The sequence below is a fragment of the Petromyzon marinus genome, chromosome 7, assembly GCF_048934315.1.
Source record: "Petromyzon marinus isolate PM22_M1 ecotype Great Lakes invasive population chromosome 7, UKy_Petmar_22M1.pri1.0, whole genome shotgun sequence".
Taxonomy (NCBI): Eukaryota; Metazoa; Chordata; class Hyperoartia; order Petromyzontiformes; family Petromyzontidae; genus Petromyzon; species Petromyzon marinus.
The window spans coordinates 11,791,172-11,804,190 of NC_133673.1; the positions used below are offsets into that span (position 1 = coordinate 11,791,172).

The 13,019-nt window shown below is 43.7% G+C and overlaps 1 protein-coding gene across 5 annotated transcripts in view; it reads right to left on the minus strand.

Annotated features, from left to right (window-relative positions):
- Nucleotides 1–13,019, minus strand: part of LOC116939983 (serine/threonine-protein kinase BRSK2-like) — a 183,615-nt gene that overhangs the window by 28,665 nt on the left and 141,931 nt on the right. For all 5 annotated transcript variants that reach the window (XM_032949130.2, XM_032949129.2, XM_076065389.1 and 2 more), the window contains 2 exons: nucleotides 10,701–10,847; nucleotides 8,307–8,341 (listed from right to left, as the gene is read on the minus strand). In XM_032949130.2, coding sequence (XP_032805021.1) covers nucleotides 8,307–8,341; nucleotides 10,701–10,847 — 182 coding nt within the window. The remainder of the gene's footprint in view (nucleotides 1–8,306; nucleotides 8,342–10,700; nucleotides 10,848–13,019) is intronic.

Sequence of the window (13,019 nt, forward strand, 5' to 3'; positions counted from 1 at the left end):
TCGCCTCTTATCAATTCTGCTTGCTCCTCCGTGTCTCCAAATATCGGCCATGGGATTAAAGTGCAAATCGCGGAAATATGCCCTTTGATGGATAGGGCACAGCAGGTTCATCTGCAAGTGGAAAAAACAATTGCATCTCAAATCTCTTCCCTTTCCTCCCAAATATCAAGATATTGTGTAATCGCGAAAGGAGGGGCATTTATTTAAAAATAGCCATCATGTTCAAAGAAAATGTGTTCATCTCTGTCTCTCTCTCTCCTGCCTTGGCTCTCTGTCTCTCTCAGCACCAGGATATGGTTGTGTTGACAGTAACCAAGAAACATGTGGATGGCATGCACACGTAGAGGTTAACAGTAAATTTGATTATAGAAAATAAATGTTTTTGAAATACAAAAGGTGATGGATAAAAAGCACACATGTTATAATATCCCTGCCATGGAAACCGCTTTTGTGAAAATCTCCGGTTATAAATAAACAGCTCGGCCTTTCCAATTCAACAAGTAAACAGATTCAATTATATATCCCGCTGACCATCATCCTTTATCATTCCAAAATGAGAAAAATATCTTTCTTGTAATTATATATTACAGCCTACATAATTTCAATAGTTATACGACTGACTATATTGCTATAAATATATAACCAGAAATTCGGGGAGACATTCATATTTTGTCTTCGTGTAATTTTTTTTTGTTAAAATGCAAGTTTATGCGTGAACCATTTAACAAAAAAATCAGTTTACTAATTTCACATTTTATGGTACCAGTAACATCGCATGATATCTAGCTGACCATTTCGGTATGGTCATGGTGTAATGCAAGTCCAAATACTAATATTACCCCAAGCAATTTAAATGTTTATCCTCGCACTGTTTTGACTTTGCTACGCCCTAGGCCACACTTAAAGCAACACACAGAGACAATCGATCCAAATTTAATATAAACCGACTTCTAATATTGACTCCCCCATCCTTGTCAGAATATTTAATACCACTAGAAACGACAGGGAAATCATTTTCACGAGCAGATAATATCAGCTCATTGTCGAGTCGCTCTCGTTCATGTGAAAAGTCGAGCAAAGCTACAAAGTATTGATCTACAAGATGGAAGCAAAACTGTGGCACACCGCTCTCGATGTGAAATGTCACCCCCACTGCAAATTTGACCAGAATTTAAACACCGCTCTCATTGGGACGAGCACTCATTCGCCCTCGTTGGACATGGGGTGACAGATCGTCATTCAGCAATGAAATCCAGCCCATTCGATAAAGTGGTCCAAACAGCACCAAGTCCATAATTTCCCCCCCCCCCCCTTCCTCGAGCGGCTTCCTGTCGCTCTCCTTTATAAAATTAAGGCCGCAAAGTGGATGTGTCACACGAGACCATGACGGGATCAATAAGAGAATTTACTACACCGTGTCCCATGCACAAATCTAGCGGTAACAATGTGTCCATGTGTACCTGCACTGCCTTCGTTCACTCGGGCTTTTCAATTCCGACCTGCGGATCTGCAGAATGGTTTTCCCACCACGCACAAAAACGCTCGCAACTTTTCGCTTCCACCTCGCTTTAATCCGGCAGCGCATCCCGAAATACCTTAATTGGGGTCACAGGGCCTCGGAGGCTCGGTCGCACGACAAGGCACCCGAGGCCCAGGTGACCGGTTAAGCCTCTGCAGCTCTATCTTATCGGCACGAGGTGTATAACGGGCTTGTCCATTATCCCGCGGTGACACTGAACCGTCTTCTCTCTCTCCCTCTCTCCTTTCATCGCAGTGCGAGCGCTCTTGCTCACTGCTTCCCTTTGTCCCTTGGGCGAGTGCCACTTCTGCTCTATGCTTTTCTTCTCCTTCTCCTTCTCCTCATCTTTCCCCCCTTTTCACTTTGCCGAGACTATAACCTTTCTCATTACGACCTGCGACATAAAAAAGTGTAATACCTCATCGATTAACAAATAAAACCTCACTGCCTCTGGGACTTGGGAGTGAGTGCGGTGGTAGCTAGCACTGGACGCGAACGCCTCGGTCCATCTTGGTCTGGCGATCACAACAATGCTTATTTTCTCACATTTCCTTGGTTATGGTGTGACTGCCTGACCTTCCGACACCACACCATGAAATTCGAAACAAGTCTTTATTTATCACCGATCGGCTCTGTTATTTCATTCCTATCTGAAAAATCAAGATGCACTGGCTTAAGCCAAAGCTAATTTACTTTATCAGCATTGGTCTTCAATAGTTGAACATGAAACGAACTATATTCTTGGTTCTTTCGGTAAAGTCACGTAGAAGGGAAACAATAAAATGATACAAATATAAAACAATACAATTCTCACGACGTTTCGACTGCAACACAAGTAATCATCATCAGGTGTGAAAACCACAACAAGAAAATTTGAAAAAAGTGGCGGTTATTTTTAACGTTAGCACCACGGAGAGCGATTTGACAGTTTGTTCAGATGGACGAGTCCATCTATGTTCGGAAAAGAGAAGGGGGGAGACGAAAAATAATGGATGCGGTCTGAAAGCCACCTTAAGCGTGATCAATCAATTAAGACCCGAAATGGTTTATCAAATCCTTCCAATGATTGCTAAGCCATAATCCATCTTCTCGGTTGAAATTGTCTCTGTGTTTGTATATGTGGATAGCCTCATGAACGAATCTCTCATGGTAACCAGATGGCTTGCAAAGAACCTCTGTCTTGGAGAAGTCAATGTCATGTGAGCCTACTGAATTATAACAGTGATCTGCCACGGCCGAGGTGTTGGTCCTACCGTGTTTTAGGTCTGCTTTGTGTTCACGAATGCGGTCCGAGACATGTCGTTTGGTTCCTCCAATGTAACTACTACCACAGAGGCAACTTAGTTTGTAGACGCCAGGGTACTGTATGTCCAAATCTGACCAAACTGTCAAATCGCTATCCGTGGTGCTAACGTTAAAGAAACGCCACTTTTTTCAAATTTTCTTGTTGTGGTTTTCACACCTGATGATGATTGCTTGTGTTGCAATCGAAACGTCGTGAGAATTTTATTGTTTTATATTTTTATTATTTTATTGTTTCCCTTCTACGTGACTTTACCGAAAGAACCAAGAATATGAATCCCTGCAGTCACGAAAGCTTTAAATCAAAATAAAACGAACTGTAAAAAAAAATACCTTTCCCTTCATGCATTTCCAGAAGGCCACCGAGAAATGTGCAATGAAGCTAACATTCAGCGCATGATGGAAAACTTCTCTAAGACAAAAATATGATTCGTAAAATGTATATTAGTACCGTTTATGACAATAATACAGAACAAAATAACAAGCAAATTCCATTTTACAATTAGACTCGACACTGGCAATGGTCAGGACGGAGCAGTCGGGAGACAACACAAAGAATAAATTTAAGCAAAATAAACAAATACCACCCACAATTTGTGACCCCATCCTTGACCTCATTTACGTAATTAGGCTGCGGTAAGTGGAAGAGGAGCGGGTTCCCACGCAGCAGCTGTGCGTGGCGACTTAAGAGCCACACCACCTGGATGCGATGCCCCCCCCCCCTATCCCCCCAGGGGGAGAGGGGGTGGCTGCAGGTAATTGCTACCAGCAGAGCACCTTCTCAAACTTTACCTTGGCACACCCTGCCACAGTGACGGTGCGATATGCACCAGCATGCACCTGAGACTGGCAGGTAACGTTGCGGGAGCGGCAGCGGGGGGGGGGGGGGTAATGAGCAACATTTATATTCAGATGTGTATTCCAGCCTTACTAGGTGCTCGCTAACAGCACTTGTCCAAACGGTCTGTATGGCTTTGTCTTGTTATTACTCCTATAATGAGCCAAGAATGTCTGTGTGTAACGCGCGTGACGTCACTCCATATGCCAAACCCCCCTCATTAATATTCATGAGCGTGTGACGTCACTCCACATGCCCCCCACCTCTCCCCCCGTCATTAATATTCATAAGCAAGTGGATTTTTACACTCGCGCAGACGAAGGTCGAGCGGAAAGAGATTTTTTCTCACAAATTCGCTTTAAGTTTGACGTTCCTTTATTGAAAGTGAATCTAATAATAAATAATTCTACGCAGCAACAAAGTGGATTTGGTGTCTTTATTTCTTCAGCACTTGGGACAAAAGGTAGGTCTAATCTATGCTGCTACATTATGGTAAAATAGAAATTTCTCGGTGATTTTTCCAGATATTGTATCGAATTCCAATTTATTTCAACCCCAGCGACCGAAAGCAGAAGAGAATGAAGTATCAGAGCAGTGAGTTTGAACAAATTGAAGGTCAGTTATATACAGTGCTACAGTGACATGAAGTGAGATGTTTTACGACGTAGTTTGGTGCAAGATTCACTGCCATTAAATTTACACAAGCTACAATCATACTCTGCTCAGCATTTTCGTTACTACTACAGCTTCCGTCCTAGGACGGGCAAAGAAGCTAGCGTATTAGATGCGTACGTGGGGAGCAATTGTGCACTGGTTCGCTTGCCACGCTCCGCAGTACTTGTCGGCAGCAGGGGCAAGCAGTGCCTCTCTCGAGTGATCTCAGCCTTAAATGATCATGTGCCTGATGTGGTGTGTGAATATCAATTGCAGGCATGGTACTTGCCACGTTATCCACCATCATGTACATGTTGGTCCAGTTGTCGTGTGACGCCCATTTCTCATCGTCGAAAACTTAATATCTTTGAAGTAAGGTTTATTTGAAAAAATACATTAATATACAAAGGAAAAATATGTCAGGGGTCAATTAATTTTGGGGTAAACAAGACGTCTGGACCACCCTGTACTATACTGGTCTTAAGAGGTGCTCGCTAACAGTCCTTGCCCCAACAGTCTACAAGGCTCAACAGGATACTTACGTCTTTGGTGTGGGGTGCGTTTTCTGTATATATAGACACAAAAGAAAAATAGTCATAATGTTTACTTCATTATTTATTTCGTTTTATATTACTGGCATAAAATTAGGTCTCACATTTGACCATTACGTGAATATATATAGAAAATATATTTTTTACAATAAATCGATATATTTTTTTCTCATTGGGATTGCAAGAGTAAAAATACAAATGCAGTAAAGGTTGATAATTAAAACTATCTTCTGGGTTCTTTCGGTAAAGTCACGTAGAATGGAGATAAAATAATAATAAAAATGATAACAATAAAATTATCATGACGTTTCGGCCACAACACAAGTAGCCTTCCTCAGGTGAAGAAACAGGACTGTCCGGAAGCGCTGTCTCCCTGCAGTCACGAAAGCTTTAAATCGAAAATTAAAACGTAATAGAATGTATCAATTTAAAATAATAATTTGGCCAAAGTTCATAAATAATTACAAAACCTTATTTTATTTTACACGCTCTTAAACCAAGTGCTTGCGGGTCAAAAACACACACAAAAGGAAAATTTATAACTAAAACTGTAACAATTAAAACACCTCACTATACCGTATTTACTTCTGATGATGTCTTATCTTCGGCTATTGGCCCATAAATGGCTCGTGATTTTTCACTAGTGCACACGCTTTAAAAGATCATAAGGAGTCTTTTTTGGTATGTTATCTTGGAGAGATCCCTCATTGGCAAAAAAAATGCTGGTCCCATTTATTTGTTTGTGGGGATTCGCCAACCGACCAAAGCCACTTTCGACTGGTCACAAAATTATCAACGCTTCGTCACTGCAAGACACGTCCTCAGGACAATTAAGACAGAGGGTGAACCATGTCTGAAACACGGGCAACACAAAAAAATATCGATGCAAAAAAAACTTGCAAGATAGAGACAGTGGAGACATTTGTCTGTCTGTCAGTGATGTGGCTCAAAATTATCCACCCGGCCACGCTTCAACCCCTGCAGAAAGGCAGACCGTGCAATTTCAACGTGTGCTCCCCCCCCCTCTTTGGCCCATACTCTACGTACTGAAAGGTGGCAGGTGGCACTTGCGTCGACGAGTACATCTGAAAAATGTTCCCATAGATGAAGATGCCTTAAAATATTTTTCTAAGCATGCATTAGTCCTTTGGCTTTTAATAATCACCTATTATATAAGCTCTTAAGGCTACATTTCATCTGCAAGTGGGACATTCAGTCGGTGACAGCTTTCTCTTCCAGACGTCTCAAAAAAACGCGCTATAATTTGATTGCGCCCAAGATGAATGGGAATTTGTCACCAGTGCATTTGTGGCACTCATGGGGTTTATTGTCAATGCAATTTTCATTGTGTGCCTTATGCAAAATAAATGTCTGGATGGAAAAATCCTTTGCCATCCAATTACTCTGGGACTTCCCATGGCTCTTTGATGTGCTCCAAATTGTATTCCTCCAGAAAAGTGCTGGAGGTGCTCTACTTTCAAATCAAAACATGTTGCAAACATTAACAATGTCTAGCTGAGCAGCTTTTTTTAAATCAATGCAAGCTTTTGTTGAAAAGCTACTTGGTTCTGTAAGAAAATAACTAAATCTCTACTGTAGTCAAATAGGAACTAACCCTTCTTGGTTCTTTCGGTAAAGTCACATAGAATGGAAATAAAATAATAAAAATAAAACATAATAAAATAAAATTCTCACGACGTTTCGGCCACACTGTTTACATTCCTTATATAAACCTCAACCAACACGGAATTCCAGGGTTTTTCACGGAGCCCATTTTGACACTCCAGCCAGGGCAAACATTTATAAAGCCTGTTGCATATCACTGCCGAGTCTAAAGGGAACAATTTATACATCAACTGCGACTCACCACGATACAGAATCTCGTGTCACTGCCAAGCGAGTAACACACAATTTACGGCCAGAGCGTATACAATGGAAGAGGCAGCACAGATTTCAATGCCACGCTCCGTGACCAGACAGCAACAGTGCTCTCCTCCAGACAGGAGGGCTGTCGTGCACAAATCTCTGGCGTTCTCAGCCTCATATGAACCTGGCCAAGTTACTGTGCTCGCCCATGACCTTGAGAGAAGCTCAATGAGTCTGTCCGCTGGGAGCTTGCAGCTGTGTTTTGTAAAGATCCCACTTTCCAACAGGTTACATGCCGAGCGCTAAACGTCTTCCCTTCCTCCCATCACCAACCCCTGCTGTCCCCCTACAGCTTCCTTTTATTTCTCTCAATTATCATCATCAGCCATGATTAATCCACCGCTGGATAAAGGCCTCTGAAAGCCACCTCCATCTTTCACAGTCCTGAGATGTAAGGATCCTTCTTGGTACCTGCACGAGCTGATCCCATAACTCCACCTCTACGTCGTACGGCCACGAGGGCACGTAATCTGCCTCGGCCGCATTGTTCTCGCCACACCAGCCATCGTCCCTTGTAGCAAAGTGTCCTGCCCAAGCCGACTTACTTTTCTTTGCAGTCAAAATTATGTCTTTATCCAGTGTGTGTTCTCTAAAATGATGCAATTGGGAGTATACACGACAACCGTCGCACCATACGAGCAGACTAATGCCCCAAGTCACTCTTGCAAATGAGACTATCCTGGTCTCTTGGAGTTTTCAACTGGTGAAACAAAAGCATGCACCGACCAATGCTTAATTACAGATTTTGTTACAAAAGCAGCAACCGTATCAATGTGCCTGAATTTGTTTTATTTATAATAAGGACGTATTACTTGCAATGATATGCATGTGTGCAAGTTTGAACTTTTTTCTCACCGTATGTAGCCAACCGTGCTTATCGGAGGTGTGGGTGAAGGACAACAAACTCAACACAAAAAGCAGTCCTAAAAGAAATGCGTTGTCAATCTTGATTTAAAAGTGCATAGCGCCAGTGGCTACCTAATATCGGAAGGAAGAGTGTTCCAGACAGCTGCAGCAGCGCATCTGAAAGTGCGCGATGCAGTGACCATCTTTGTTCGATGGTTAAGCCAAAAGCCGCTGCGAGGATGACCGGAGTTTGCGTGACGGTTTATGGTATTTGACGAGATCAGGGAAGTATTGTGGTTCATTTGTGGCAAGCACTTTGTGTGTAATCAGCACAACCTTATAATGTAATGATACAACAATAGATATATAAGTAACATGGGCATTTCTCTCAAATCAGCAACAGTCATCGCTATGCCGATGAACGGGTTGTAGCTTTTAACCACATCACTTGTTCATTATACATGTCATGTGCAACCTAGAACAACGAGACTAAACCCCGCATAACTTTGTAGGAACAAACGACTGATCTGTGCCAATAAAATCAGTAAAACAATCGTAAATGTCAGCTTTGTAAATGCAATTATCCATTTATAAACAAGGTACGGAAAGAGTGCAATTCACTTGTGATTCTGCAATTACTGAGTGCATAAGTTGTGTTTTTTATACTTACACAAGATACCAGGAATGTTTCTGAACTTGTTCCAGCTGAAAAACACAAAGAGAAACATTTCCATCACAATTCCAGGCACCAAATGCTGGATGCATGTAACACATCATCTTCACCTTCTTGTGCCATTTGCTGATTGTGGCAAAAACCATTAATACATTACATTTCCCGTTTGAGGTTACGATATAATGCTAAAGCCACGAGTGTCTGTGTATTATTTTCGCATTCTCTTGCCATGTGTGTTTACTATCCTTGCAATACGAATATATAGAAATGTTTATAAAGTAACAATTTAAAGCTCTTCTTCTTTGGTTCTTTCGGTAAAGTCACGTAGAATGAGAATAAAATAATAAATTGATAAAATAAAATAACACAATAATATTCTCACGACGTTTCGGCCACAACACAAGCGGCCTTCATCAGGTGCTTTGTTCCTCTCACACAGCTTAAAGGCCGTGATCTGAACGTGGCTCTTTCACTCCAGCGCTGTCCTACCAGACAGTCTCGTCCCTTCACCTGATGAAGGCTGCTTGTGTTGTGGCCGAAACGTCGTGAGAATATTATTGTGTTATTTTATTTTATCAATTTATTATTTTATTCTCATTCTACGTGACTTTACCGAAAGAACCAAAGAAGATGAATCATTGCAGTCACGAAAGCTTTAAATCGAAATTTAAAGCTCGTTTTCAATTCACTGTTTAAGAAATGTTTCATGCGCAAAGTTCACCATCGTCTTTTTTTTACCATTCCTCCACCACCCTGATCAGTATGGTTGGGCGAAGAGGAGCGATTTGATTGGTTCGTTAAACCACTGAGGTTCACTGACGTTAACTGTGGCTGGAAATCAAACCCGAAGGTGGTCAGGTTAACAATGCAGTGTGCTAACTGCTAAGCAATGCGCCACCGCTCCCCCCCGCATCCGTACAGTATGTACACTGCATGCTCTATTTTTGCTGCTCCTGCAATGTAACACGCTACGAATAGGATTACTTTCTTCCTTGCCGAGACAAAATAAAGGCATCACAATGTTTTGGCGAGTTAGCCTTATCCAAGAAGATACATCTCTGTTTGTTATTATATATTTTTTTATTAAAAAGGCAAGTATAACGGTTATTGGATTTTTAAAACGGTGACTATTTTTCCTAGGACGGCGAGGCAACTTTCTTGGCTACATTTCCGTAGTTATTATCATCACGCACTGGTGGTTTTCTTTTTTAAATCAAAACGCGGCCACATTCAGCACTGCCATAAGCAAAGGGCCCGTCCATAAATGACGTCACGCGATTTGACGATTTTTGACCCCCCCCCCTTTTCGTCACACGGCGTCACAAAAATTCAGACCCCCCCTCAAATATGACGTCACAAAGCTCTGCCCCCCCCCCAAATAAAACATGCTTCAAATCGCTTTAAACTATTGTCATTGTAGTGCGTATTTTATGTGGCGCTGCACTCTGATGTTGTAGGGGAAAACATTTATTCAAAATAATATTTAATTAAGTAGAACGTGTTGTCTATATTTATTTAAAGTTGCGCATTTTTATGTGACGTCACATTTCTCAACCCCCCCCCTCCCCTCGTCACACATCGTCACAAATGTCTGACCCCCTCCCTCCCCCCCAAGGTGCGTGACGTCATTTATGGACGGCCCCAAAGAGCGGGAATTACTGCCAACTAAAGCCCTCTCTACATTTATGTACCATTAGTTTGTCAGAAGGTCGAGGAACACAGATAAGTGTGGCCAATCTTGTTGCCGTTTTATGAAGAGTTGACACCGGCAACCACCAAAGCTACTTCTTTTCGATGAACAAACAAACAGCCAACGAAAGGCTAAAATACATTCGAAAAATCTTGCCTGCACACGCGACGGAAACCTGATATTTAAAACACACAGACGCGGAATAAGGTGTGCTTTTACGAGTTCTTACCTCTGACATTTAATGGAATTTGTCAACATAACAACAACAATAATAATAATAATAACGTGGGTCAACACCCGGGCCAGGAAGCTATCTTGGGAGCATGACTCGTCAAGTTTCGGCCCTCTACTTTTCAGCTTGGTTGGTTTAGATGGAGCAGTTAATTGGACTTTTGTGGTTAATGTTTGACCTGCACTGTTTGTTCAAAGGTATGTTGAACTTCTTTCGCACCGTACATAGCCAACCATGCTAATCGTAGGTGCGTGCGTTCGGGGGGGGGGGGGGGGGATCAACACAAAAAGCACTTTCTAAAGAAATTACCTATTAATCTACATTATTTAAAAGCGCATTGCTGCAGTGGCTTCCTAATTCCAGCAAGAGCGTTCCAGACGGCCGGACGCATGCAGGGACCGCACCGAGCGGTAGTGGGCGGACGGAAAGGGGGGACGCGCGGTGGGGGGGGTGCGCGCGAGGACCTCACCGTCAGTCGCTTGTTGGTGTCCACCTCGATCATCCCCCGAAGGAGGTTCTGGCAGTCGGGGGGGATGAAGTGCGGCATGTGGAACACGCCACGCTTCACCTTCTCCAGCAGCTGCCGCAGGTTGTCGTCATCGAAGGGAAGCGCGCCCTGCGAGAGGCCCCGACCGAGAACCCCGCGCGGTTAACGGCGCGAGCACGGCTCGGCTTTGGCAAGCTGTCCTGGTTGGTGATGTTTGTTTGTTGTTGTTGTTATTGTCCTGGGTCGTCTTCACGTCGAGGTCGCTATCCCGCAAAACCTCTTAGAAGTCTTCCGGGGACGTTAAAAATGCCCAGTTTCGTTTTTGTCAGTTGCCTTCTAATGCACCACTAAAAAGCAATGCATTTACGCGCATAGTTCCTCCACGTGAGATATTATTCGTCCCGTGAGATATAGTGCCCCTCGTTTTTTTGTACAACAGAGAGGCACGCGGGCCACGATTGGTTGTGAAGCAGGCTTGGTATGCGCTCTGGTCAAAGGTGCAGCCGTGCGATTGCTTACTCACAGGACACAAGGCCTCCGCTACAGGGAGCTCTAGAGGGTATTTGGCCTATTGGTTTACGCTGGCCAATCTTGGAAGAAGTGAGAAAAGTTTGATGAAAATCTATGCAATAAAAAATGATTACCCAGTGTCAATCATACACCCAGGCAATAATTTCACTCTGGTCCTGGTGCAAGGAATGAAATGGGGGCCCCCTGTCCAATTTATCCCGTCTTCATAGAAGGATCTCCAATGCGAGGGTGCTCTAAACGGCCCCTCTCTCTAGGGGATCATTTTGACCAACTCTCCCACACTGACTAGATGTCTTGGAAGAGGTGGGAGCATAAAACCACTTTACCCCACCACATGCTAACCTGATAAATTGACAAAATGTGGTCTATTCATTTTGCACTGCTGGATGGACAGAGGCCATGGGATTTAAGAAAAGTTCCCATGCACATCACAGAGACACCATATATCCGTCGAACTCCAGAGGCCAACACGCATGCATTATTTTGCACACAGCACACATGGACACACATGTAAATGGAGCAGAGAAGCGAGGGAAACTTCACAAGTTGCAACGTTTTGATATAAAGCTTTCGTGACTACAGGGATTCATATTCTTGGTTCTTTCGGTAAAGTCACGTAGAAGGGAAACAATACAATAATAAAAATATAAAACAATAAAATTCTCACGACGTTTCGACTGCAACACAAGCAATCATCATTAGGTGTGAAAACCACAGCAAGAAAATGTCTTGTTTTTATTGTTTCCCTTCTACGTGACTTTACCGAAAGAACCAAGAATAAGTTGCAACGTGTGCCTTGATAGAGGTAGATCAAATAAGCCGCACACACGGAAACACATGTAATTCCCCAGGCAGCTAATCTTGTCAAAGTTTTAATTATTCAGGAGCCCTCTGATGTCGCTGCAGAGCGACGGGTGCACCGACGCAGCGCTCGGCGCGTGATTAATCCTCACGAAGCGAGGCAGCGGCCCCTCGGTTCCTCGAATCACAGAGATGCGCCGATGCCGTTGCAGAGGTGGGCGGATGGCCGCAGGGCCACGGGCGATGGGGCATCCCGAGGAGACCAACACTCAGGGCCCTCCACTCAATCCACACACACCCCCCCAACCCGCACCAACAACACCAACACCCACCGCCACCTCTGCAGGGCTCTCAGCCACTAATCCGCAACATCTCGTGTCACAGTCGCTATGTTTAGCCACATGCGGCTCTGTAATTTTTATTTATTCCCCGGAGGGGGGAATGATCTTTCCGCTTTATTTACTCACTCCTTCTCCCCTGGCGTTGCTATTTGCTACTTCAAACGTATCTCTCCTGCATTTGACATTCATTTGTTCTTTTTAATTTCCGCCCAATTATCCCGCATCCCTGTATTTATTATACAACGGCCGGCGTAGATATACCAGCGGCGGGAGGGGTCCGTCCGTGCGTCGGTATTTACGCGCAAATCGCCTCACCCACCCCTGGGCAGCTTCCCTTTGCATCTTTGAGAAATGAAAGCGGGAGGGTCAAAAAATAGCACAGGGTCCAATTGCTTTGAGCGAGGATCGCTGCACGACAGCTGCCACAGCTACTAAAGCTTCCGGGAAGGTTGGATCCATTGCCGCTCGCGTGGCGCCATAAAAACATCCGCTCCCTTTCAAGTCTCGTGTTTGTGGCAGGATCAAAAGCGCCCAGGGAGAACAGGATACAATGGTGCTCAGCCAAGTGAGGAGGAGGGGTGGGGGCGAAGGCAATACTGGAGAAAGAAAAAAACATAAGCTCGCACAG